Consider the following 27,705-nt stretch of genomic DNA (forward strand, 5'->3'; position numbering starts at 1 on the left):
GTTGTGTCTATGTTTCTTCCGCTGCCTGTTTTCTCTCCTGGGGTAGAAGGTATCTCATCCTGAAACCCACAGTACATCAATCAAGTAGATTACTTACACCTGAACAACTTGTATTCCGTGTTCCCATCAAAAGTGAGATAACATAACCTGTCCTGTCTAGTATGCTGTCTTCTACTCTGTCATTAGACATTCACTTTCTATTTGGGAAAGAGAGCGTGTGCATTTATTCAGTCAAGATGATAAAACACACCCAAAGATGACACTTTACATCCTCCACTCCCACTCCTTCAAAGAGGAGCCCCTACTGTTGGCTTTCATTTGAAATGGTAAACTAGTCAAGATGACATGAGGAGAGGAAGAGACTCCCGCATCACATGCAGCTCCTTTCATTTTTCAACTTATCCCACATTTAACCATTCTCTCTACACAGGAAAAGAAGAAACATTTTTTACTGTAATTATTTGGAACAACTGAAATTATTTACGTGCATTATACAGATGCAGCCAACATCACATTTTACAAATTTCTGCATCTGTTAGTTTGAGTTTTTCCAAGTTTTTACTGTATTTGTACACAACCCTACTGTATGAATAATATGGTTTTACTTTACACACCTCACCTCACCCACACCATTGTTCACTAAAGGGAGAATCCACTGTTGTCGTTGGTAATAACATATTTAATAATTAAAAATCATCAATTGTAATTGCAGAGGGTGTTACCAATAATGTATTTAGTCATTCATTTTTAGTTTTAATAGAAGAATATATGGAATCGTTACTGAATGGTAATGGCCAATTAGAATCCCTGGCACTTCTGTGTTGGCGTGTCTAATCTTTATTGTGTATCTTCCCTCCTTCCCTCACTTCCTGCAGAACTCCTCTTTCCATATAAATCCGCTGGGTCATTTGTCCCTCTTGCCAGGACACACAGAAACTCAAGGCCAGGTCTGGTTTTGGTCCACAACCCTCCCTCATATGTACATGAGGATGTTTACAGGAAACTGACAGTGTGTTATGCCCCATTAAACACTCTTCATAAATTAACTTACTGAGGGATTGGAGCTGACCTTGCACAATCCTATTAAGCTGAATCTGTTACATGTAGACCTGTCGGAAAATACACACACACATATGTTCTGAATCATCTGCGCTGGGTTTCTGATCATTTTAATTGCATTACTGTAGTTTACGGATATGACGTGTTGTATATTCTGAGAATCAGCAAGAAGTGGTGTCCAGTATTATGAAGTTTCTTAGCTGTCCAAATGGCAGCCAGATTTGCTTTTCACATTTACTTCTAGTGGTATTTAGACACACAGTCCCGTAAAAAAAGTGAGGTTTTTTTTCAAATTATATAGCAGTTCAAGATGCTATATAGATACTGTGAAAGTATCAAAACACTCCATCCACAGAGAAATTAATGCAGCCTGTATTCAGAAACTGTGTTTTTAAATGAGCTGTAAGGACTTCTATATGGTTGTGATGCTGCATATACTACATATAGATAGAAAGTGCCACTGTATAGCCTTAATAGTCATTTCCCCGCTGCAGTGATGCTGCAGAGATTCAAAGAGCACAGATGTGAAAGACCCGCAAACGCTGACCAATCAAGGCAAAGCGGTCTTTTTCAGGAGGAGGCTTAAAGATACAGAGCATTTCAGACAGGGTGATTACAGGTATATTTAGACAGATAGTATGAGAAAATGATTATGGTTTTTTTTACCAGTAGAAACACAAAGTACAAGGCTGAACCCCAAAATTAGCATGATTTGGGACCTTTAAGATATCTCTTACTGAGATTTCTGCCACCACTGCAATAAGATTTACTTCAATTACCTTTAATTTGTGGTCAAAACATTCAGGAAATACTGAAAATACAGCAATTTGCCTTTACAGAAATAATGAAACCAATCTGGTTACTCCCATAGATTTCCACAGTTTCATTGTGACGTTTTATTCTCCATGGAATCTCAGAGACACGTATCTCAAAAAGTGGTCACATAAAATGATAAAGCTAGACACTACTAGAGATGTAAATGAGAAAATGCATGTAAAAATTTCTGTTATTTAGATAAACTTACCCTTTAAAGACATTACCACCCATCTAAGAGGCTTCATCAATCATATGCATTTAGCATGACTCACTTCTGAATCACATTACAAACACTGAATTTTGCACTACACACTCGTGTGTGAGTGGGGTCAGAGTGAGGGAAAATAAACACTGAAATGTGTGCGCACACACACACATGCATGTTTGACCAAAATGTTGAGGGGGCCACAGGATGGGGAGTAAATTTAAGAAATCCTGAGTCAGAATGGTTAGAGCCATTCTTTTCTGCCGCATCATGATCTTCCAGGAATACTATCCCCCTCCTCACCCCCACACTCATTAATGACCTGGACACTGTCAGAAGTATTTCATCACTTTAATGAATGAGTGTTCATTCTTTCTCATAGTACGCACATCTGTCTTTAAGTTACAGTATTTGATGGTAGGCACTCATTACACATGTAGTGGAATTCAGTTTGGGCATCAAACACGGCTAATCTAAGCCAGCCAGAGAGGACCTTCACTATGGTGTACGCAAGTCAAGAGCAAGACTGCCCCCTTCAGTCTGTATCTGAGCAGCTTTTGCAACAGACAGAGCCATGCTACACTTAACGCTCGCAGATGGCCACGACACGCGCCCCATGGCCTCCCCCTCCTCTCTTTCATAGTAGAGTAGTTACTCAACAAGGTTCCTGGCTGGTTATGGAGCTCGTCTCACACCCTGCCAGTATAAACCTCACCCCTCACCCCTCGACCCAGCTCGAACCCCCGCCTTCGCCTGACCAAATGGCCCAGGGAAAGCGTCAGGGGAGTGGGCCTGCAGGGCTGAGGGGGGAGGGAGGGAGGGTGGGCTGGGTGGGCAGAGATCCAAATTAGAACCATATTTCATCTACAATCCTCTGACGCATTCCGTCTTTCAAGAACACACACGGATGCACCCGGTTTCATATACAGATGCATGTGTACACACTCTCAAACACACATGGCCTGGTCAAGTCACACTATTGGTATTTCAACCATGACAAGTATGTGGAACTTCACGATTTGTGTAATGATAGGATTTCTTAACTTCTAAAGTGCGTTGGAGGTGTTTTTCTGAAGGATTGAGAAGTGTTTTCCAGAAATGACACCATGTCATAGCTCTTGACCAATGGCTGTAATGCATTTCTTTATATTCTTCATGTCTTAATCACTCATGACATGGATATTAAGCACATCAAGAGACTGTTATTAAATACATCATTTATATATTTTATAATTTGTATCACTTTTACTTTTTTTTTTCACTGTGTCAGTTTTTACATTAGACTCTCGTCCTGGGCTGAGTCGTGTTTGCCGGTCTTTGTGTCTGGTTCGAGTGTGAAGATGGCGGGCGTCCCAGTGTGAGCCCCTCTCCTCCCCATCCAGCCCCAGCCCAAAGTCTGGAACTGATTACATCTGATATTAAACACATGGCAGTTAGAACGGAGAAAAGAAGAGAGAGAAGAGAATAAAGTTAAATTTAAAAAAAAGAAAAACAGCTCCGTCCAACCTCACCTCTCTCTTCTGAGCCCTTTTTCCCTCTTTTGTCTCTTTCAGTCTCTGGTCACTGAGATTACTAAGAAAATCATGTCTGCCACTCAGTCTCGCTGTCAAGGACACCGACAGAGATGTAAGCTTTTGATGCCCTTTTAACCAGGAAGCAAAAATAAATCTAATAAGGGACCAATGGAGTTGCTTGAATTCAGTCATTTTATGAGAAAAAAAGTGTCCCTCTCTAGGAAACTAACGATGATGAAGCTCCTCTCTCTCTGTGTCTTTCATGGAAAGACTTAAAGCTGTTTCCACTGCTTATGGCAGATGGTAGTAGTCTTACACACATGCCTTGTCCTCAGTCTCCCATTAGAGATGTGGATCAGTGTGTTTCATAACCTTGCGGATAATGAGACGGGGGACTGAGATGGTATCAAGAGGAGCTTTGGTCTCCAGACTCTGTTGCTTTGCCACTAATGTAAGGACAGCACCGATCTGTCCAGAGGAATGTTGGCACACAGACGTTTAAGGTGGATTGAGAACATTCCTGCAAATTTCAGCTTTTTCCTGTGAGGGGTCCCATAGGGGAGTCACCACTCCCCGAACCAGCAGGCTGCCTATCTCTGAGACGAGCTCTCAATCACGTCCATGTTGTCCCCTTTTGTGTTTATCTTTGGGAGTCCTGCATGCATCTGAACAACCAGCTGGAGCAGCAACAGCTCAGCTTGTCAGTGTTGCAAATCACTGTTCATCTGTACTCCAGTGTTGTTGTTTTTCACCTCATGACTAAGTTACCTTTTTTTTTTAATTGTTTTTCCTACCAGGTCACCTGCAGCACAGTCACTTTGGGAGGCGATGCTGAGTAATAAACACAAAGAGGGGGTGATGGAGGTTCGTCGGCAATTAGTGGAAGCAGCCAGCAAGGAGAAGCTGCCTATAAAGATGAGCATGGGTAAGAAACAAAAGGCCACCTCATGTTTCCTATTAGATAAAAGTCCAAATACAGAAAAAAAAAAAAAAAAAAGATTAAACATGACATCAAGTAAAAGCATCATAAGTGAATATATTAATATTCTTCGAGAGAGAAGTGTGTGTTTTGGAGCAGAACCGTAGCGCCCCCTACTGAGATCCAACTTCTCTGCCTTGCCGTGTATTTGCCCATGTGGCCACAGAGGAAATCTGAACCACATGTTGACACACACTCACACACATACACACACACACACATGTTCCCTCGCACACACACTGCTTTTGAAAACTTTTGTTGTTTGTTAATGAAGCAAAGGGGGCTGAAGTGAGGGATAAAAATATGTGTAGGCACGCAAAAATAAAGTCGTTACTTGCGCAAGTATACAATGCCCTCATGCACGTTCAACCTAATGCTGCCCCCTGACTCACATAGGTAATGGTTTCATTTACTACATACACACACACACACACACACACACACACATACACACATACACACATACACACACACACACACACACACACACACACACACACACACACACACACACACACACACACACACACAGGGCTAATATGCAGGTTAGCATCTGGCAGAGAGGGAGGGGGTTAAATGGGAGGGGCAGTCTGGTCCCTCAGCGTCTATAATCTGTGAGGTAAAGAAGGTCTCGTCTCTCGTAACAAGCAGGTTGTAATATGTTGGAGGACGCACACACACACGCACATACACACAAGTACACTTCCCCACAAACTCTGCCAAGCATCTGCGTATACATGGTGGTTTCCTTTCACACCATTTTGCTAAACAGCAGTCCTTCTAAATCTAAATGGCTGCTACATTGTAGGTGTAGATGCAGAAATAGAAGGAACAAAGACATCGGGAGTGACAGTAAGAAGCAAGAAAGTATGAAGAAGGTGTAGCATTAAGGCTGCTCCCTCCTGCTGACTGACAGTCTGTTGACTTAATGTCTTTCCTGAGAGGGAGAATAAGAGACAAGCGGAGAGAGAAGGGGGCACTGTCAAACTACACACACTGAACCTTTATACCCTGCTGGCACAGGACCAGACTCCACGAAGCCTCCTGAGCTCTCAGTGCACCCCCCACACGGTTCCCATCCAGCACCACCGGCGGAGTTCTCAATCCATCATGCTCTGCTCATATGAGACCACGCTAAATCCAGTAACACAACGCGCTTAGCAAAAATACCTATCTGCTCTCTCTGTGCCCACTCACTCTCTTTAGGAGGGTAGAGTTTTTCCACTCACACCCGAACATGTTCTCACTTTGGTGGGTTTCTGCAGATCAGTGGAGAAAATATTGTATTGGGAGACTACAGGCCCTGCATTCTCACATGCACACTGGACTCAACTTGGCTTCTTTTCATCTCATCAGGATAAGATCATCCAGAGAGAGACAGAGAAAATAATCCATTTCTCAGAGCCTGAGTCTGACCCATCAGGTTTCTCATGGCACAATAGGATGATGAAATTCCCCTCGCTGTGTATGTGTGTGTATGTGTGTGTGTGTGTGTGTGTGTGTGTCTGTCTATGTGTGTCTGTGTGTCTGTGTGTGTGTGTATAGAGTCCAGTGTGTTTATCTTAGGTGTTTTTGCTCTTAGCAGGGAATTAGTTAGACAGTTTTGGTTTCATCGTCCATAGAAGTGTGTTTATCTATTCATCTGTGTGTGTATGTATGCATGCATATGTGTGCGTCACAGGGTTATACGGTTTGTGTATTTATTGTGTGCACTGATACTGCAATGTAAATGAGATGTGTTGACAGGGCCTTTCTTCCTATGGCGCAGTCTGCTCTTTTAGCTTGAGTCTCACTCATTTTTGAAAGAGATGAGTGAGACTCAAGCAGAAAATTGATTGCGTTCATCATTTCAAGGGGGAGAGTGTAATATTACAATATTATCAAATAAGTTTCCATATTATCAGTATCATATCTCTTTTTTAAGCTCAAGCATCTCATATTATGCTTATTTTACGGCTTATACTTTTTTGATTTTGTGCTTCTACTTGAACATGTTTACATGTTCAAAAAACACATTATTTTTCTCATACTGTCTGTCTGAATATACTATAATATTCACCCTCTGTCTGAAACGCTCTGTTTTAGCGCAACTGAAAAAGCCCACTCTCCTCTGCTCGGTCAGTGTTTCCGGGTCTTCCACATCTGTGCTTTTGGCATCTCTGCACTAGGGGTGTAAGGTACACTAAAGTCATGGTTTGGTACGTACCTTGGTTTTGAATTGTCGGTACGGTTCATAGTTAAGGGGGAAAATGAAAAAAACTGCTTGGTTGTCAGAACGAACACAATTTTAATTAGTAAACAATTAAACACAACAGTTAAACAGTTTTAGCTGTCAGTATGAAACATTCAAATAAAATGTATAACAAATATTAAAAAATAAATACTGCTGCAGTTTTCCAATAAATCAAATTGAATAATTGCAACTGCAGCATTAGCTGAGGTTATTGCATTTGCTTGTTCTGAATTCCCAGGTAGGGGTTGTCACTTGAAATATTGTCGGGAGTGGGTTTGCACACCTTGTTTTTTTTCACCGCAACAGTGAAAGTAGCACCTGGATGGTGCCTATTTAAGAGTGTGTTTTATGAGTGTGCATGTTCATAATTAACCTGGAACCTGAAGTTATCCCACACTTAGGATTCGAATGACAGGGGGACATCTGCAAGCTCTGATTTCATTTTGTCGTTCAGCATGCAGTTGGCTCTCTGTTCGCTAGCCATCGATCCACACAGCCCCACTCCCGGGTGTGTCGGGGCGTCCTCTGCTACTGCCGTTACGTCCCTACTCTGCGCCTTAATTGCAGTTGGGAAATTACTGCAATGTCACTGTAGCAGCACTTTCTACCTATATATAATATAGTATAGTTGTGACATCACAACTGTACAGAAGTCCTGACGGCTCGTTTAAAGGCCCAATTTCTGAATACAGACTGTGTGCATCTCTCTGGGGATTGAACATTTTCATACTTTCACAGTATTTACTGTACATATAACCTCAACTTGCTTAAGACATGGGAATTTTACTTTTTACAATATTGGACCTTAAATTTAAATGGCAATCAAAATGTGGTTTTTTTTTCCAAATCAGAAAAAAGGTCTTTGGGCTTCATCTAGTTCAATTTTGTCAATTAATTTAATTCTGTAATTTAATGAATGACAAAACTGCAAATTAAAGAAAATATCATCATAATATCAATAATTTGATTCGACATTTATTTCAGTGGAAACAATATACACAGTTATCAGTCAACCAACAATGACAACATTATCAAACGTCAAATTAATGTAAATCATGGAACAGCTCTTACAACATTTACAGTATTCCAATTTTGTTACTGAACTCTTTTTTTAAAAACTTTTAAGCATTTTTTTTTTTAAATAGCCTGAATACAGGAACACATCCCTTGTCATATTTTATTTGCGATAATCAATTGTTATCCCAGTGACTGGAATTGTGTCACCACATGGTTACCATGACTCATAAAGATGACGAATGTTGTTGTCCCCCCCCCCCAACAGATATGTCAATCCCCAAATCACTCACTGACATTTTTAACTGAAGAGGAACCCCAGATAAAAACAACGCACACACTAAAAGAAGGTCTGAGTAATGTATAGGTGTAGCTGCCCTGTGCTCTCCACTCCTCTACACTAAAGTCTTGAAAGGGGCCCCGACCTGCATCCACAAATAAAAGCACCGGGACTTTTCTCATCTTAGAGTGCATAAATAAAAGTCTCTTAGCCTTCCTTTGTCCCCCATCCATGTAGAATTATTTAGGAGGCTGTCCAACTGCTGAGACCAAGCTGACATCAGACATCACTTAGCCTCTGAGTAACCCTGTGCACCTAGAATGCAAGTCATCTTCCAGTAACAGGACTAAATCATTGTTGGCACCTGCCCTTTTCTGCATTGTTGAGGACTTTGATCATGGCTGAACCTCAATTGCCACTTCTGCACATCAGGCTAAAATGGGCAGCAGCTCAAACGGGACTGAAAATGTGATCTGTTTTATGGCTGCTGCAAGACATGCATCCTGTAGAACATTGAAATGTTCAGGTTTCTTCTACCATGTTAGGTGACGTCCAAAGGGCTACTCAGTATTGTGTATATACCTGAAAAGACAGACAATACAGACATGCTGATTATTGAAATAACTGCACACATTAACTATATTGTCGAATGAACACTATAAAAAAAACATGTCATATATGTGACACTTAAAACTAGAGAACTTGCTGGTGTTCTCAGACACCAAAATGGCACATATTTTAATACATTGGAATAAACTGAAAAACCACAATAGGCATGAAGCACCCAATAATGTAATCATTTTCCTGAAAAGTAATAACATTTGCGCCTAACCAATAATGTAATAACATAAATATTCTCATAACATTTTTGCCAATAATGTAATACCTGTCAGGTGGTGTTTTGACAGATAATGCAAGTATGCTTTTTTTTCTCTGACATGTGGAGTGTGCAAGTATGAAAATGTACAATACTGTTTCTGTCATGTTAGAGCACGGAAAGTGTAAACATTTGACACTGACTTTTTGCTTGGGAATGCAAACTGTATATACAATTTTAATTTTACAACAGAGGTTAAATGGTACATTTTTATCAGGCAAAGATGCATTTAACTAAAATCCCTATCAATGGGAAGTGAACCCGCCCATACCAATACTGATGATCATTGTGCAAGGATGTTCCATTAGACCAGAGTGGATGTTAGATTAGATCAGAAGAAGACCAAAGCTGCAGAAGATGATTAAATCTCCATGAAATGTTATTTTTTTTATCTGAGTCAACAGTGATTGTTATTGGAAAAAATGTATTATAATATCTGTCATCTTTTATTACATCATTGGTCAAATTAGTACATTATTGGCTTTTTTATTTGCGATCACGTTAAGTGCAAATTTTATTAAGTTGTCAGTCATTATTACATTTTCAGGAAATTATTACATTATTGGCTTCTACAAGGCATACAATGTCTAATTTTCCCAATGAAAACTGATGAAGCAGACGTGGAAAACTCCATTCGAGGCACAAGTACAGTGTCTCCTTACATGTGCAGTATTTTTTATTAGAGCCTTTCCAGTGCTGTTATTCCTGCAGAAACACCCTTGTTTGAAACCGTAGCTCAGCTGACAGATCATCTCCCTGAGATTCATTTTGCATCTGGCAACAAGATGCTTGAAGAATCACAGAACTGTTTTGGGGGAAGTTGAGTGACACAGATAAGAGCTGAGGCTTAGCCAGGGCTGTATGATTGTGTAAAGGACAACAGGCTTTTGTGTGGCTTTCTTGCCTCTAGTTCTGCCTCTTTTTGTTTGTTTATTGTTTTTCTTTTTTTTTTTTACAATGTCTAACATTTTATCAGTCAGTCTCATGATCTACCAAGCTGTTGTATTTGGCCTACAGTGTGCCATTCTTTGGTTGCCTATTCTCAGGTGAAATTATACTTGGCCCTTGCTTTGGACGTGTTTCCTGGTTCTGCGCTGAATTATGGTTGGCACATCAAACTCTATAACCTTGGTTATACAGCCAGGATTTTATGGCTGGATATGTTCACAATAGAGCTTTTCAGGATTTTGAATCCGCCTGGACTGAAGCTCATTCTTCAAAAACACTTTAATTTTTAGCAAGAAAGTTAATTCCCTTTTGTGGACGGTTGCACCGTAGTGCCCAAACTGTAAAGTGCCACACAACACACTGACTCTTTCACTTCAGCTTGGAAAGTACGTTTCCCAACAGGCGGACTTGCAGAAATCTATTTTGCTCTCTAGTTTACTTATCAGCTGCTCTGAAAATTAGTTTTTTTTTCTTTTCTTTTTTTGTTGCGAGCTTCTCTGGATGATTAATTCTTTTCAAAAATATTTCACTTTCATACGCGTTGTCATCCAGTTTAACAATACTAAAAAATGTGTTGCAAGTCTCCATATCTTATGTAGTTTTCTGCAGATTTCTGCTCCATTTTTTTCTATCCTGCCTGTCTGTTTCTCTTCTAGTCATGTGTTTGGCTCCGCTAAAGAAAACATTGGCCATGTAGTCCAACAGGAAATACTCCCACATCTGGTGCTGGTTCAGAACATCAACATGAAGAAGTAGGCTTTATGGGGAGTTAATGTGTGCCCCCTCTCTATCCCAGCCCCTGACACAGCCCCTCGTACCTCCAGGCCACCCTGTACACCCCCCCAACCCCCTCTTCTAGCCCTTACACCCTTTACTTTGCTCTTCCTGTGTCTCTATGAATCTTCGTGGGAGGGGCAGAGGAGAGGCAAAGTGAGGAGTCCAGACTCTCTCTGCTGCCTCTATAACTGTTCAGAGAAAACCTCTGTATTACGCTTATTAGTCACACACAATACCAAGAGCTACAGGACGACAGGATGGGCTCTCAGCGTTCCTCTACCTCTGCTGTATGTAGACATTCTCTCTCAGGGATGTTTAGTCATGTACTGTGACTCATGTAAACCTCTCACTGACTCTAATAGCAACTCTCCACCTGAAACTTGCACATTTAGAGAATATTGCTTCCTGTCCGGCACATCCGCACATACACACTCCTGCTCTTGCTTTCTCCCAGCCTGTGGAGTTTTTGCTCATTAAGATAATATTATGGTCTTATGGTATCAGTCATCCCCCTCTGCCCTAAACTGAGTGTGTGATAGTTTTTTAAAAGGCTAGTATGCTTGGGAAAAGGTTGTCTATCTATTTAATAGTTTATTTCCACACTCCGCACTTCCCATCAGGAGGAATAATTGTGTATGTGTGTGTCCTTGTAGGTTTTTTTATTTGTATGTAACAGATGGCACACATACTATAAGGCCGACAGTCAGAGTACAGTGATGGGATTATATATACTGTGTGATATACTTTGACCTATATTAATTGATGAATTTGTGATGGCTCCCCAGATAATAACAGTATCTTCTTCCCTCTTCTCAGGCCGCGTGACCCCTGAGCAGCTGTGCTCTTACATGCAGCTGTTCCGGAGCAGTTGGGGGGCGCTAGAAAGTCACTGCGGGGTGCTCCAGCTGGGCCTGGCCACGGCACAGACACTCCGCCACCCCAGCCTGCCCCGCTGGGATTCCTGCCTGGCCTTTGAGAGGCTGCTGTTGCAGGTCTGTACTCATCTTACACAAACACATTATCCATATGCGTTACAGTCGATGAAAAGTAAAAAAGCCTCAAAATGGGATATCAACAACAGATGCAAGCAATTTTCTTTTTTAATATTAAGGAAAGTGGATCAAATAACTTGCACGAATGCACACACATTTTTGTGTTCTATCCTAAACAACGTTTCACTGACTGAATAATGTAGAAAAACAGCACATTTGCTTGCAATTTGTAATTACCTTGGTAATTATTCTTTCACATCTTTCCCTTCGGGTAAATATTTTATTACCGATGCTCAGCAGGTAAGTGGGTGCTTGTGGTTCTCTACATGGCGGCCAGAATGTTGTTTTAACTGACAGAGACAGGAAAAAAACGCAGATTCCTCTCCTTCATAAACAAGGTCAGTTGTGTTTGAAGGCAAAACATTCAGATCCAGTAAACACAGCAAAAACACCAGACTTTCCATCATGTTGTTTAGAGGCTTTGAGGAGAAAGAGGTCTTGTTTGCGGGGGCGGACAGAGGTGGATGTACACGTGTGTTTGACTGTGGAAAGGTCAGAGGGCAAATCTGATGGAGACACAGAGGGGAGAGTGTAAGAATATGTCAAAAGTCAGACAAGCCAGTCATCACATCAGCTCTTTAGCAGTGACAGTCCAATTCATTTTGATTGATTTTGGGACGTCTTCTCTTACCTTACTATTTTCATTGAGTCGCTTTATATTCCTGAAACTGTTAAGTATGAAGTAGGGGAGCAGAGTATTTAGGAACTTATTAAACAAAATCACAGAAAAATAAAACAAGCTTGCAGCAGTGCCCCTTTCCAAATTGGAATTTGAAAACAACCTCATAAACCTTGGTCCTCAGCTGTGGCCATCGTTGGTTTATTAAATAAAGGAAGACTTTAGGGCTTATAGACCCAGTATCCATTTATTATGACTCCGCTTTGATCCACTTCCCCCTGGTTGTCTACTATACCTTGATAATTCAAAGTAAAACTTTCTCACTGCTCTTTTGTAGTTTCAGTCTCATATCTACCAAGCTTTTAGCTGACTGTATCCTCAGGTGGAACCGGGTCCCTTTAAACTGACGATGACTATGTTAACACTGTAACAGACTGTTGTTGTATTTAGCAGCAGGGCAGTATACATAGTACTTGGCGTTGGTTCAAAAGGACATTCTTCAAGAATCAAATCTCACAATCAAGCCTTGAGCACAACTCGAAAGTTGGTGTTTGCAATCAAAACGGCCCTGAGTTTTATTGAGGTATTAAGGGAAATGAGTTGTGTGTCCTCTGTGCCCCCTCTGTTTATTTAATTTCCATGTGAGGTTTTTGCTTTGGCTGAACATGGACAGAGAGAAGTTAATTACATTACAAAATGGCGGGATGAAATGCCTTTCAGCTCTGCCCTGGCGGTTGGGCTGTGTTTGCTCTGCCTGAGTATGTGAGGGCTGCTGTGGATATGACTGGGCAAAGCTGGACGCTCCATCGATGGTGAACAATGTTGGTTCATTCAGGCCAACCCGTCTGTGGTGCACTGGGGCCTTGGAGTGGGCAGTAGCCGTACTGAGGTAAAGGGCCATTGAGTTCAGGTCTGAGCCTAGTTCATACAAACAGTTACACACACTTTGTCTGTATAAAATACTTTGTAATAGCTACTTTGTGACTTAGACAACTTTTATGCTCATGAGATAATGCTTAGATATGCTTTAACACATACAAATATCTTTGGAAATGAACTGTGCTTTTGCAGTTCTTTCAGCAGTCACCTTTACTTGAAAGGCAATAAACCTGTGAGGGTTTTGCAGTTGGGAGGTTAATAAGATAGGTGCACAGATGTGGTTATGGAGGTTGACATGTTAGTTTGACTGTGTTATAATTGTGGTTAGTGTGATACTTACTGTTTATATTGCCTTTATGGAGACCGCTGGATTTATTACCGGACTGCACCTATACCCCTCCCTGCTGCCTGAGCCCTGAGCCCTGGCTGTCTGGCATGTAACTGGGTTTCAGTCTGAATGGTTCAGATTGAGCGGGCTTGGTCCATCTCCAGCCCGCAGTTACAGAATGTGTATGCTAGACGTGTTCAATACTGGACAGGGGTGGCGAAGCCAAGTCAACACTCAACAGACTTACTCTTTCACCACTTCCCAGAACATCACAGGCACACAACCTTCCCATCAATGGCTCAGCCGGAGCCTCTACCTCACCAAACTAAACATGTACACTACTACTGTATATCCCTCCCAGAAAGAGCTGACTTGGGACAAGTTGCAGCTGCATTTTTTGTTAATGACAGACTTTCGAGTATTGTCTTTGGGTGTGCTGCTCAGCCTACTGTTCATTAGTCTGTCAAATTACCAAACATGTAGTGATGACAGCAGTGCAGTAGAGAGGAGCTAACCTCTCTCACCCTGGCCTGTTGCTTTACTCTGCTGGGATTACCAGGGCAGGCCTCTGCAAACATTCAAGCTCAGAGTTATTACTGGTCACAGTGCGGCCGTATGTCCCATTCTCCCATGAGTCACTCAAACTGCATGCCTGGTCCTTATCTCTGTCTCTGCTGTGTGTTTGTGTTTTAGTCTGAAAAATTGTATATACACATTAAAAACAACACATGAACCGAAACTCACTTCCCTTGACATTAATTTAAATAAGTGGAAAATGCTGTAAATATACAATAAAAAAACTGTTCATTTGCCCTCATTATTTAACTTCATACAAGATAAAAACCCAAATGAATTATTTTGGAAACGCCAGCATCAATTAGAACATGAGTCTTTATGGGTTCACTTGTTACGTAGTAACCAAGACTGAGATGGCTCTTAAACACATTACTAATCAGGTTGGGCTGTGTTCCCTTATCTGGGTGCCAATATTATAGTCCAATTGATACTAGTTTTTTTCAGGCAGATACTGATATTGCCAGTGTCTGAAACATGTTCTGTTAGCCTGGAAATCAGACAGATCTGCCAAGCTCATGTTTCATCTGCTCTGGCAGGTAGGTCTGGCCCCTCTCCCATTCAGACAGATTTCCAGCAGCTTGACATTTGACAGACCAATCACAAATGTTTATCTCATGTGATGCAGACTTAAAACAATGACTGACAGCAGCAGTGTTCAGGCTGCAGGTCCACCAAGTGCAGCTTGCCAGGCTCACAAAACTCAGATCAAACTGTCAAACTAGGCAGCGCTGATGAAAGATGAATCAAGATTATCTTACTGTATTGTCTATTTCTCACCTAAACTGTTTTCAGAAACTGTTTTTTGCAACCGCCATTGCTTTCCTGCTTCAAAGTGGATTAACACTGCCGTGCGTTGCTGTGATTGGTTGTAGGTCTATCTAATTTAATCCAGAGACATTTTGGTCTTCACTGTTGATAACGCCCCATGGAAATCGAAAATTAACAAAGAAGCTCTGGGTATTAGTCTAGTAATGCCAGTCTAACATTCAAAGAATATTTACATCATTTTGACGTCACTTAAAGTTCTATGTTATATACTGTTTATTTTGCATTTGTCAAGTATTAAATTGCTCCCAGTGCTGGTATTCACTCTCTGTTTAGGAAGTTTTGGGTTGAGCACATTTTGGTTCAGGTCTAACTATCCACATGTCTATTGGGATGAGATCTGTCTTCAAGACGAGTCCTAAGTCTTTTTGTTTTCATGTCTGTTGTAGTGAGTAAATAGCCAGGTTGGAGCCTGGTGACCCATGTATTCCATTATCCGCCCCAGTACAGTGTCAGTGTGTGCTCGCCTAATGACTCATGACCCTTCACCTTTATCCCTTGACTCTTCCTGGACTTACACTGACCTGTAGATGCTCAAACCTGCGGGTCCGTAGTATGCCTCTATACTATAATAAAACCTGGGTCAGCTGTAAGAAGGCACGCTAATCCACAAAATACTTAACACGCTGTCATATACAGTATGTAACATCTGGATTGTATCAATTCTTATAGCGACAGAAGGAAAATGTTGATATTGGTCCCAAGTAACTTTCATCTTATCTGAGCTGCATGCCACAGACAGACAGGGGGGCTTTAAGCCTGTAATTGGCCTTTCCCCAGGGTATGGAGCCTGTCCCCACATCCCAGACATTCCCCTTATTCTCCGTCTCTGCTGTGTCCCTGCTGCCCCCACAGAGAAGGGGGTTACAGTGTTTTTCAGGAGATTGTAACAAAGTGGTGTGAATGACTCCAGGGCACTGCCCTAAGATGTCCAGCACTGACCTCCTCCAGTTCCCCACTGTTTAACAGCCTCACATCTGGACTGACCTGGACTGACCGTCTCCCCATCCGTCCACTTTCAGTACCACATTCTCCCCTGATACAGCCCCTGTGTTTCCTCTCTGAAGCCCCCTCAAACCCCGGAGCAACACAGAATGAGCCACAGGAGGTTGAGGATCAACTGCTGTCTGTCTCTTGACAGAGTGGCCTCTCTGGTTCTCTCCTATCGTCTTCTGTTCATCCCTTTCCTCCAAACCAGGCTTTATCCTGCACTTCCCTTAAAATATGTCATGCTCACCCTGTATCTATGTTATGTGTTCTCCAAACATACGCCTCAGTAACGTACACACACATGCACAACATGAACTCCTGTGCTCCTCGCCACAGTGTTTTGTAGCATAACAAGCCTTCTAAAACTGTTGGATAACGCAGACCGGGAAGAAAGTTGGGTTTATTAGAAGAGCGAATTATTTACCTATCTCTTCCTTCCTGTGTTTAGTTGGAGAGGATTACAGTAGGAGAGAGGAGCAGTGATGGAGTTCACTCCCAGGAAGACCCAGGAATAGCCTCCACCACCCCCTACCCCCACCCCCTCTCAGCCCCAGCCCCGGTACCCTGAGACGGCTGTGTTTACATTGTTCTGCACAGTTCAGGCCTAATGTACTATCTGTTTAATAGGCAGAGAGCCCTGTTTATAGAGAGGGACCTTTTTAACAGAGGTGATGGGCTGGTAGGCCAGAGGGCAAGACCAACTCATCTCACTTCCTGTTATCATTACCTCTCTTCTCTTAGACAGACAGGTGCTTGGCTCACTCCGCTTTCTGCATTACTTATCCCTAATCGCCTCGCCATCCTGCTGGCTATGGTTGTGCTCAATCTGTCTCCCGTGGAAAATAGAGGAACACAAGGAGGCCCAATCAAGTTGACTCATATTAAACCTCAGTGGCTCCACTTTCTCAGCTCAATAGTAATTTGCATGTGCTGCATTTTAAATGTTCTACTAAGCATCTTTCTACTAAATCTATAACTCAGCCCACTGAACTGAAACTTTATAGGAATTGCTTTGGTGTTAATAGCTGTAGAATTATAGAGCTACAGTTTTCTGAATGTTAAAGCTGAGGGAGTAAGATGAGCTCCTAAGGGCTTTATGCAGTAAACATTTTCTTTTTAACTTAAAGCATCCTTTTCTCTCCGCATTGAGTCAAAGTTGCATTCAATGCGTATGTGCATCTGGATGCTTTTTGTACTGTTTTCTATTGTTTACTGCGGCTGTTTAACTGTGGAGTCAAAACCCATCTCGTCAGGAGGATTTTTCATGTGGCCTGGAGTTTTTTTTCCCCTCACAAATGTGTTTTTGAGGGTTCTGCAGGATTTATACTGAATGTTTTTCACAGCCTCTGCCAAAGGGTTTTCTCACACTTGCTCACACCCAAACTTGCAGAATGAAACGGTTGATCTGTCTTGGAGATCATCCACACTACTCTCTCCACTAAAGCACACTTTTGCCATTTCAGAGCTCTGTTTTACTGAGCTGTAATGTCATCGTCTAGTGTTTGGATGAGGTGGTCAAGGGAACTTGATCAGAGGGGGATCTTGGAGTTCCTACTAACACTCTCCATCCCTGGTGAATCAGGTCAGTGTGGTCTGCTGACTTGGCCTCCTGGCGTCAGACTTCATTTGAGCATGCTCCAACAAGACACCACAGACTGGGGGAAATCCCACAATGCCGAGCATTCGCCCTTAGATTGTTGAAAAGGAAAGCCATAGAAGCTGACCATTAGGTAAGATAGCAAGACCCAAGAATGACCCAGTGTCCCGGACGGAGCTGGCCAAGGAACCACTCCACATTAATATATTCCTCTGACTGGCACCGCCTTCCTTCATTTTAACATGTCACTGCTCCCTGTTCAAATTTATTTATTTTTTATTTATTATATTATGTTGTACTGCATCTGAAACTATAGCCAGATGTGCTGGAAAGTAACTGAGTGTGCGGCAGTGTGTGCATCCATGCATTCATGCACGTGCATCCTTTAATGTGCTCATTCTGGTAACAGTGTCTCAACTTCCTGTTGTCACAAACAGGCTCTCTGTTCCTTGTAGAAAAGCTCCACCTCAGGACAGATTAACTATCAGGTCATTTGTCACTACCTGCTGAGCACAGGCCAAGGAAGGTCACGGCCCACAGGACATGTGTCTTTGTGTCTGTATGTCTGATCTGAAATGGAGACAGAGAAACATTCCAAGAACTTTGAGTGTCTTCTTTAGATACTGATTGATCCCTTAGAGCCAGATTAAAGTTTTTTAGCCAGTCTAAAGATTCTATTGTGATTGATCAGTTAAGGGTGAAGAGTATATTAGTGAACAGTTACAAATGGGAATTTCCACTAAACCTCTCAGAATTAGCATATATTTATCCCTGCTAGTTTCTTTATGGCCGGACTTACGCTTTTCTTCTAAATGCGTCTTTTGCGTTCAGATGTGCCAGATAAGCTATGTCCGCATATATGTGTCCATACTTGACACATGCAATGCAACCTGCCTGATTGGATATATCTATGAAATAGGTGCATCCAAAATGGCACTTTGTGCAAGAGAGAGTCTTCTTCTCTATATTTAGTTTTTTTGTAATGGTGGCAGAACCCATACGAGACGCACTGTCATCTGTCTATCAAATTCTTGCTGAAGTCAATCAGGAGAAGGATGAAAAAATATTTTCCGTCGAGAAAAGCCTTCACAAAAACTCTCCAGTTCTGATAAAACCGATGTCATTGGAACATCTACACTAGCCTTCTTAGGAGTTGCCGTTGTTTTGAATGAGCAGTCAACATGCGTGTTGTCATCACCCTCTACCCCCCTGACCCCCTCAACAGCTATTAGCTCCTCGCAGGATGCTGGTTGGCTGTCCCACTTCAAAACACAAATGCAAAACTTGGAGCCTGGTGAGTAAGTGATTAATATCTGATCTCGGAGATCTGACCTCGGAGCGTGCAGACTTGAGAGTTGCATCCTGGCATGACCGGATGAAAAAAGTTGCATTAAAAAGACAAGTGTAACTATGGCATGTTTGGTTGACTGATGATGAATGGTCACCCTGGTGAGCCAGTGGGCAGTACTCTCTTAGAACTTGCTTGGCCAGGTTCCTGCTGGCTTTATGGGACACAGTAGATAAGTAGTGCCCCCTACTGCCAAGTATGACCAAAGTCTTGCATTCTGAAAACAGAGACGAATGGGGTAAGGTGGGGGAAGTAGGAGTGACCCCCTTAGGTCGGGGAGAAAAGGTGGGACAAGGACTCCTCTTTTCTATACCGTGTAATTATACCCATGTGAAACCTCCTTCCATCCTCTACCCCCGTCCCTCTGTTCACTCATGCCCACCCTACAGACCACCTTGTTGCCCCTAGGGATTCACCCAGTCACCCAAAGGGAACGAGGCTGGCCAATCACAATGGTAACTAAACAGTGAGGGTTAAACCAGGTCAATCAGAGACAGACTCTTGCCACCCTTGCTCTGTCATTAATTACTCATAGTTCCCTGGGGCACTGCTCCATGAGTAACCACATAGCTAAAGAGGCTGGATCCAAGTGGTTTGAGTCTATGATCAGGTGGAGGACACCATTTGTTTCATATGTGTATCTATGACAGGGTCAGTGTTGTCTTATATTACCAGCTAAGTGAGTGTACCGCTTCTGACAGTCTTTGGAAAGCTGTGTGTAAAATGGATATGTCATGTTAGCAATAATAAGTCAAATCTATCCTATGACCTTTGGGGTGTTACAGAGACCTGTGGCTCCAAAGGAAGGCTTTGTTTGATGAAATGTTCGAAAAGTGCATGGTAGAGCAATCTAAGAAAAGTCCATCAGCTTCTCAGCGTTTGATTTAAGCAACCAGAGCGTACAGACGACAGTCCGCACTAACTTAAAATGTTTCAATGTTTATAGGTTGTGACAACATTAGCTGTATCTGGTTTTGAGCTCAGCTTTCAATTTGAGTTGGTATTTGCATTTGTTAGAAGCTGTGTGGAGGAGAAAAATGCGAACAGATTCCCTTCTTTTTTGTGTCTGGCAAGGTTAGAATCATTTTGTATGAGCTAGAAATGAAATTCATGTGTGGAGGAAGGGAGCGTGGACCAAACAACTCCTCTTGTAAAGTGATCGACATAGGGGTGTAAGGAATAGGGAGAAGCCCTCCCCCCCAACCCCAGGCTCTCTGCTGGGGTCTGGAGGTAGTTAAGTATAATTCTGTCATCTTCTTGTTCTATTTTATTAGTGTTTTCTGTCTTGGTTTTGAGTGTCTTTCTCCTCCCCTAACCAATTTATCTTTCATTATTAAAATGATTGGTTTTGTGTTGATTTGCAGAAATGTGTCTCATTATATTCATGTAGTCGTGATTTGGGGTAAAAGGCTGTATCTGTAGCCACATGCTCAAACATCCTGTAAGAGACTGAAACCAGAGCGGCCGACGTGAACACGTACTCATCGAAAAAATATTTGTGAAGGGATTCGTTAGAAGCGCCTCAGAACAGTTGCCAAAATACTGGGTATGTTTAGTGCAATTATGACAAATAGACACTGATTGTCCACATGTTTGCTAGACACAGCACACAGAAAGATGTATTTTCAATGAGCTACACATGACAATGTGTTGAAATAACTAGAACATGTGGGCTATTGTACAACAGTGCATTTTTGATAGTTTTGTTGAAAACTTTCCACTGCCTGTCACGGTGTATACCAGTTAAAGCCAAAACTAAGCGGTTCCAGGCTTCTACGCTACATTTTATCCAATAGGAAGTCTTGATTTGAAAACATTTGAAGGAAAACCTCACTAATTCCTGTGTTTTCCCGCTCTAGCTTTCATCTGCAGTGAACTCATGTGGCCCACTTTTCTTCTTCTATTGTTCTGAGCATGGAGTATTTGGAGACACATGTGGGTCTGTTTGTCCCACTGCTGGAAATGGGAAAAGGAATAAAAGTAACCCAAAACGAGCACCAATACCGAACCGTTTATTATGAGCGGGAGGAGGGATGGAGGGGCTGGAGGAGGAGGCTGAGACTGGCTTCTCATACGTCTGCCATGTGCCCCCTCGCCCCCCTCCTTCCAATCTCCTGCTCCTTCACTCGCCATCTTCTCCTCCCCATTGTTTTGTTTTCTTCTCTTCTGACTTATTTAGGACTGTGTGCTCTCTCTTTCATGATTGTGGTTGTGATGTCTTTGTGTTGCGCTGTGTGTCTAAACATCACAGCAGAGCTCCTCTCCTCTCATAACTCCAGGCAGGGCCCTATTGACAGTGACAATGTTTATGGCCTTTTACATGTTGTGTATTGCATGTTTGAGAGGCATAATCAATCATACCGTTTATGATTTGATGAATGTGTGTTCACTTTGGGTGTTCATGTTTGTATTGAAATTGTCATAAGCTTTTAACTAATTTTCAGTTGCTTATTGTGGTTATTAGGAGTTCACTGTAGAGAAAATGAAGCGTTGACTCACATGACACGTTAAATACATAGTGCACATCTGGCTGTGAGGATCACAAGTTCAGATGCCCTCATTCACACTGAGCTAACCACTACTCCACATCCTGTCTCAAACATAATAATACAGAGGTTAAACTGCCGAATTACATTTTTATTTTTGCAAGTTTGTGTTACTGCAGTCTGCAGTTGGCTGACTATGCACGTACTTTAATGCGTCTAATTTCATTTCTTTGAATAGACAAAACTTATGTTAAAAGCATTTGGTCAAATGTGTCATAATATATTACAAAAGAGAACTATTTTGTACACTCTGATTATACGCTGATTGAACACAAATTCCCACTGTATTGCCACTCACACTGTTACCAGTTAGGTACACCCGAGCTGCAATAAATCTTACATTTATAAAGCATATTCAGTGTTGAGACTGAGACATGCTGACTCAGCTCTGTGGTCATTTCGGAGGCTGTAGTGTGTCGTAATGTTGCACTGCATCAAATTATAGAGAAAGTTTGCATTATTTTAACACTAATAGCAGTGGAGTTGGCCAAACTATTACAATCACCAGCTTTAGTATAAAAGGTTTGCTCATCATGCTTTTATAAAAGGCAATTAATCTTTATGTTTAAAATAATTTGACATTCAAACCCATCTACACGTCATTAAGCTCACATTAAATAACCATTAACTACTGTATGATTTTCCCCACAAATGTTGCCTTGTTTGTTTTACTCATATTCTTTCTACCTTTAAATGCATTACCTTTTTAAGATTTACTCTCTGTTAGACACTGGTGGAAGAGGTATTCAGATACTTTTGTTAAGTAAAGTACCACACTATAGAAATATTCTATTACAGGTGAAGTCCTGCGCTCAAAATCATACTTAAAGGAGTCATATTATGCTTATTTGCTGGTTAATGCTTGCATTTTCTACTACAATGCTCAAAAAGAACATCATTTTTCTCATTCTGTCTAAATATATGTGTTTTCACCCTCTGGCCTCAAGCTCCCCTCACAAAAAGCCCAGTCTGCTCTGTATGGCTTGCGATCAGTGGTGGAGAGTAACTAAGTACATTCTTCAAGTACTGTACTTAAGTACAATTTTGAGGTACTTTTGTAAAGTATATTATATTGTATTTAGGATTGCAATGAATGATATTTCATGTGGATTAATCTGATCATTTTTTTTATCATTTGATTTGCAAAATGTTGTAATTACCGAAAAGCTTAAAGTGATATCTTCAAAATTCAAATGTCTTGTTTTGTCTAAAGTTCAACATTTTTCAGTTTACTGTCATTTGAGACAAGGAGACGCAAAAAAGCATCACTTCTGAGAAGCTGAACCATGAAATGTTTGGCATTTTTACATGAAATAATCACTGACTCATTTTCTGATAATCAACTAATCATTAAAGCTCAAATTGTATATACTGTTGGGAAATATTTTAAAATTGTGTTAAAAGATTTATTTGTATGTAATTTATTTGTGAAGTCCCTGTGTGGCTGTCAGATGAATGTAGTAGCTATTTCTGTAAAGTAAAATTGTCAAAACTGTACTTGAGTAAACACTTAGTTACCTCCCCCCACTGCTGTTGTGAGACTACTACATACTAGTGTATACAAAAAATGTCTTTGAAAAAACAGTGGTCAAGGTGAAGCTAAAGAAGAAATTATATTAATATTAGCTAAGTGGTATACTTTGAATACTTAAGCACTTAGACCATTTAGGCACACAGTGACATGGTAATTCTCACGGTGTTAGTGGTGTTTAGAGAAGCAGTGCCTCTTTGCCAGTGTGATGTGTTTAGTCCTTGTTAAGCAGCTAGGCCCTGCACAGCATCACAGGACAAACAGACAGACAAGGCATTAGTGATGTGTTCGCCATCTGTTCAGGAAGGACAGACACGATGGGAAAGGATGAGGAAGAGAGACATTTTACGGTGTACGAAGGCAAGGGTGGAGGGGTGGCGTCTGAGGATTTACTACCAGACGTCAACCATTATTTATCAGAGGGGTCAGTCAAACATTGGTGTACCCTCTGTGACACGCTGTCATCTTTAACTTAGAAGACAAGCCAGAGATTGTCAGTGATGCTATCTTCTTTATTATACAAGACTCGCATGGGATATGGGCCCCAAAGGTGACAGGGAGATAATCACATTGGAAACAGCTTCCAACGCTTAGAAACCCCCTGCTGACTGAAAATATAACACCTAGAAACTGAACATTTTACCTCTTCACATTAGGCACACTCGTAGAGAAATGATCCAAGCAAACAGTCAGAATGTGAGAGAAACGTCCTCAAGCTGTTGCCTTCAGTTGTTGAGGAGGAGGCTTAATGTGTTCACAGTTTGTGACCTAAGAATTCAGGGAAGGTGGTCCATTAGACCCAGCAGAGATAAGGTAAGGACTGGAGCGTGATGGAATAGGGAAGAGAAATGGAATAACATCTAGCCTGAGTTTCGTGGAGCAGTTCATCCATCCATGCCCCCGCTATTTCTCCCACACTATCTCAGCCCCCAGTCATGCAAGTCTGTCTCGCAAAACCTCACCGGAGACGTTATTTGATTTGATTTGTGTTATCGCACCTGCAAGTTCTAGTGGTTCAGATTGTTGTCAAAGATATAAGTTATGACTTCTCAAAGTTACGATAGTCTTTGGGGGATTTTTTCATCATGTCAGAAGAGTTTAAGACTCTGTGTGATTTCGGCCGGAGCATAGAGGGAAGAAAGAGGGATGCTCTGGGGAATGGGTGAAGAAATCTGGGGGGGGGGACCAAAATGGAGAGATTTAAAAGAAAAAAACAGAAAGAGGTGTTAGGCAGTATTAATGGATCTAGCTTGTCTCGTTACCCCCTCCTGGTAGTGTTTTTAGCTGAGCCATGGGCTTAAGGCTCTGGGAATGTTTGTGCAGTAGAAACCCTGGGTGATGTTGTTTGTATTGTTCTTTTTCACAGCCTGTGTGTCGAACCAGTGTCAGCAGAACTGCAATGTGTTTTGCTTTCACTCACACACACACACACACACACACACACACACACACACACACACACACACACACACACACACACACACACACACACACACACACACACACACACACACACACACACACACATACACACACTTCGCTCATCACTCTGTCAGTCTCCATCCTGACCTCAACTCCTACCTCTCCTTCTACCCCGTTCATGTTTGCATATTGGTCTTTGTCCCCTTCATAAAATGTGGGTCAGTGCTCAAATGAATGGCCATAAAGAGATCCCGGTAAACCCGGCTGATATTCAGAGTGTTCTAACAGATGGAATTTGTGCAGGGCGATGGGTGTTAGTTTGCAGACATTTAGTCTGCAGAAGGATCACCGTATGTCTGTGCTGTCTTTCATTCTAGGCTATGTGTTGTGTCCAGCCCTCCCCACGACACTTCAGTAAACACAAGCGTAACACATATACCTTCTGTTGCCTGTGTGTCTGTGTGTGCGCTCCAGCCAGACTGGGTTCTCAGTGTTTTGATGGGGACCGGCGAGCTCCCACATAACGCGTGTTAGCGTTGTCACGTTAGAATGTATATGTGACAGAGGAGTGCTGTGTGTGCAGAACGTCACCCTGTCTCAAGTCTTAGATTACTCACAGAAAGAGTGTTCTCTTCACGGCCCGCTGCTCTGATACACAAATAATGTATTTAATCTTACATCAAGGCTTTCTCTGTGAGCAAAAAAGATTCAGGTCTCATCTGTGATGAAAAAAACAAAACATTTTTAACTCCTCAACACTTTTATTTTGAAAGTTTTCTCCCCTTGGCACATCTACCCCTCACTGTGGCTTCCATTTCCTGACTATTTCACTGTCTCTTTTTTGTGTGAAAAGGGTTTTTTTAGTATGCCTGTAACTGTTTAGTATACCAATAACTTGACCCCAAAATACCCTATTTCATTGTGTAAGTGTATTTACAGTATATGTTTGTGTGTGTATGGGCACTACACCACATTTAATCCTTTTTGATGTCTGTTGACACTGAGACCTCTCACGTTAGCTGACGGTAAATAATCGTGCTTATCATTATCATAATTGACCGGTAAAGTAAAGAGCGAATTGGTCTGACTCACATCATAAGTGTGGTCATCGGGGAGCATTATGTGACCGACAGGAGCACACTCACAGCATCGTCACTGCACCGATAATATCTCAGCGGAGGTCTTACTACTTTATTCCTGTCTCTCCTCTCCCTATTTTTTTTTCTCTTATCTTTTTTTCTAATTGTTAGTCTTTTTTAGTTTGTTTATCAAATGTTCCAGCACGTTCTTATTTTGAGTCATCTCTACATCTTAACCAGGTCTGTGTACAAATGTGAGTTTGCAGGGAAATTGGGGGAGATTAGTTGTTTTCCATTTCCTGTGCCTGTAATGGGTGTTTTTTTTTTAATGTTTAGGGAAGAGCAGCCGTGTGTAGGCGTGTTTATCAGTGTCTATGATAGAGATGCGCAGAGGTTTGCAGGACACTCCAGATTATGATACAGACCGTATTTACACAAAATAGACGCACACAAACACATCTAAATACACGGTCTATTGCTAAGGGTCAGCACCAATTCCTTCAAGACAGACGTGCACATTGCCTCTTCATTTAAGAATAAATGTGGATACCTCTGTGACCTCTGTGTTAATGTGGCACACTCACCGACACACAAACACACACACATACACACACACACAGACATATACAACCCTCCTCCTTTGTGAGACAGAGAGCGTACCAGCTGTGCCTCAGAATAACAACACATCACAGCACACTAGTCAGTGACGCAACTCTCGTGTTATTCATGATGAACTCCATGTTTTATTCAAACTCCACTACAGAAACATACCCATGACAGAGCTGTGCATCTACTGCAGCTTGTGATGACACCCATGACGGCATGGGTAGAGCTGAGGTCTTGATGCAGAATTTCAGCTGTGATCCACCTAACATACAGCTCATAGTTTAAAAATAACTAACACCTCCACTCCAGTCCATTTCCTGTCTATTGAAGACTTATCCAGGATGGAGGCATGATGTTTTGGAGGGAAAGAGACAGGCAGACGCAGTTCAATCTATGCAGGCTGAGATCAAGCGTCCCTGGGCTCGGCGTGGTGCAACAGTGCCCCCTAATGTTTAAAAGTCTCTGGAGCTGAACTAAAGAAGAAACTAGAAACTTGATCTCCCTCTTATTTAAAAATGCTCATATATACTTAAAAATGTGTTTTGCATAAATCAAGCAGACAAACACAGACAAGGATCACACTAAGCTGCCTCAACACATTTACAATCTTGCAATCAGCCTTTTCCCAGATGCCAAGCCAAACTCTTATTTTGAAATAGCCTTGTTTGTGCTGGTTAAACTTATTCACCCACCCACTTCTGCACCCTCCTCCCCATGTGTGAGACTGAAACTGGAATCAGATGGGCTGCTTTAATCTTTCATACTACATGTTTTTACCTTTTTAAAAAACAATAAAAAAGAATACAAAAAGAAAATTGAACTCTTGTATCATGTCAGTATTACGTTTCTGTTTGGCTGCATGTCAAAAATTGAACTGAGCAACTGCAAAATGTCGAATCCAGTTGTTTTGCTTTGATTCCCATTGGATACATTGCGGTTGTTTCAATCTGTTTTGTCTAGAAACAGTCTGTTTACCTCAGGATGTTTTCTCCCTGCTGGAGCCTCCTGCGTCAATTAGTAGTGGATGTAATGTACTGTCCTTAGCAGTATTATGGGGATGTTTGTGCGTGTGCATTTGTCTGCTCGTGGATGCGTATGATTCAGTTTCTCGCAGTGTGAGAAAAGTGCGGGAGGTTTTACATGGCCCTGGGGTTTTTGACTGCGGAGCAACTCTCATCTGGTAAATTACACCATAATTTGTTGCAGCCTATGTGGCAAAAATAAAGCCTCATTAATTCCCTTATGTTTCTAAACACTTGGAGTATACTGCTGTGATACACTTTTTCACATTAAACGCTCCGTACAGTTTCTATCTTGCTCACTTTCAGAGTACCAAAGGAGCTGCAGGTCTTGTTGCCCGAGTGTGATAAAAAGGCAGGGCGTCGTGTGTCGGGCAGACAGAGTCCAGCCGCAGTGACCAGCATGTGGCTGACTGGTGGTGACAGGGTGGCGTGTGGGGACCGTGTGTTTGTGTCTGTGATTGGGTCCCACGTCTCTTCTAAATTATAGCCCTGAAGCTCAAAGCCAACCTTTGACACAGCAGAAGAGAAAAAAATGCAGATAAAAGACAGAGATGCAATGTGGAGACTGTAGCTTATAGAGGAT

At 41.8% G+C, this 27,705-nt stretch overlaps 1 protein-coding gene across 1 annotated transcript in view; it reads left to right on the plus strand.

Moving 5' to 3' along the window:
- scfd2 (sec1 family domain containing 2) overlaps positions 1–27,705 on the plus strand; it is a 93,520-nt gene that overhangs the window by 6,961 nt on the left and 58,854 nt on the right. Inside the window, exons 3-4 of the mRNA XM_083939441.1 lie at positions 4,392–4,519; positions 11,519–11,694. Of these exons, the coding sequence (XP_083795567.1) occupies positions 4,392–4,519; positions 11,519–11,694 (304 nt within the window). The remainder of the gene's footprint in view (positions 1–4,391; positions 4,520–11,518; positions 11,695–27,705) is intronic.

This window comes from Echiichthys vipera (assembly GCF_963691815.1).
Source record: "Echiichthys vipera genome assembly, chromosome: 3".
NCBI lineage: Eukaryota > Metazoa > Chordata > Actinopteri > Perciformes > Trachinidae > Echiichthys > Echiichthys vipera.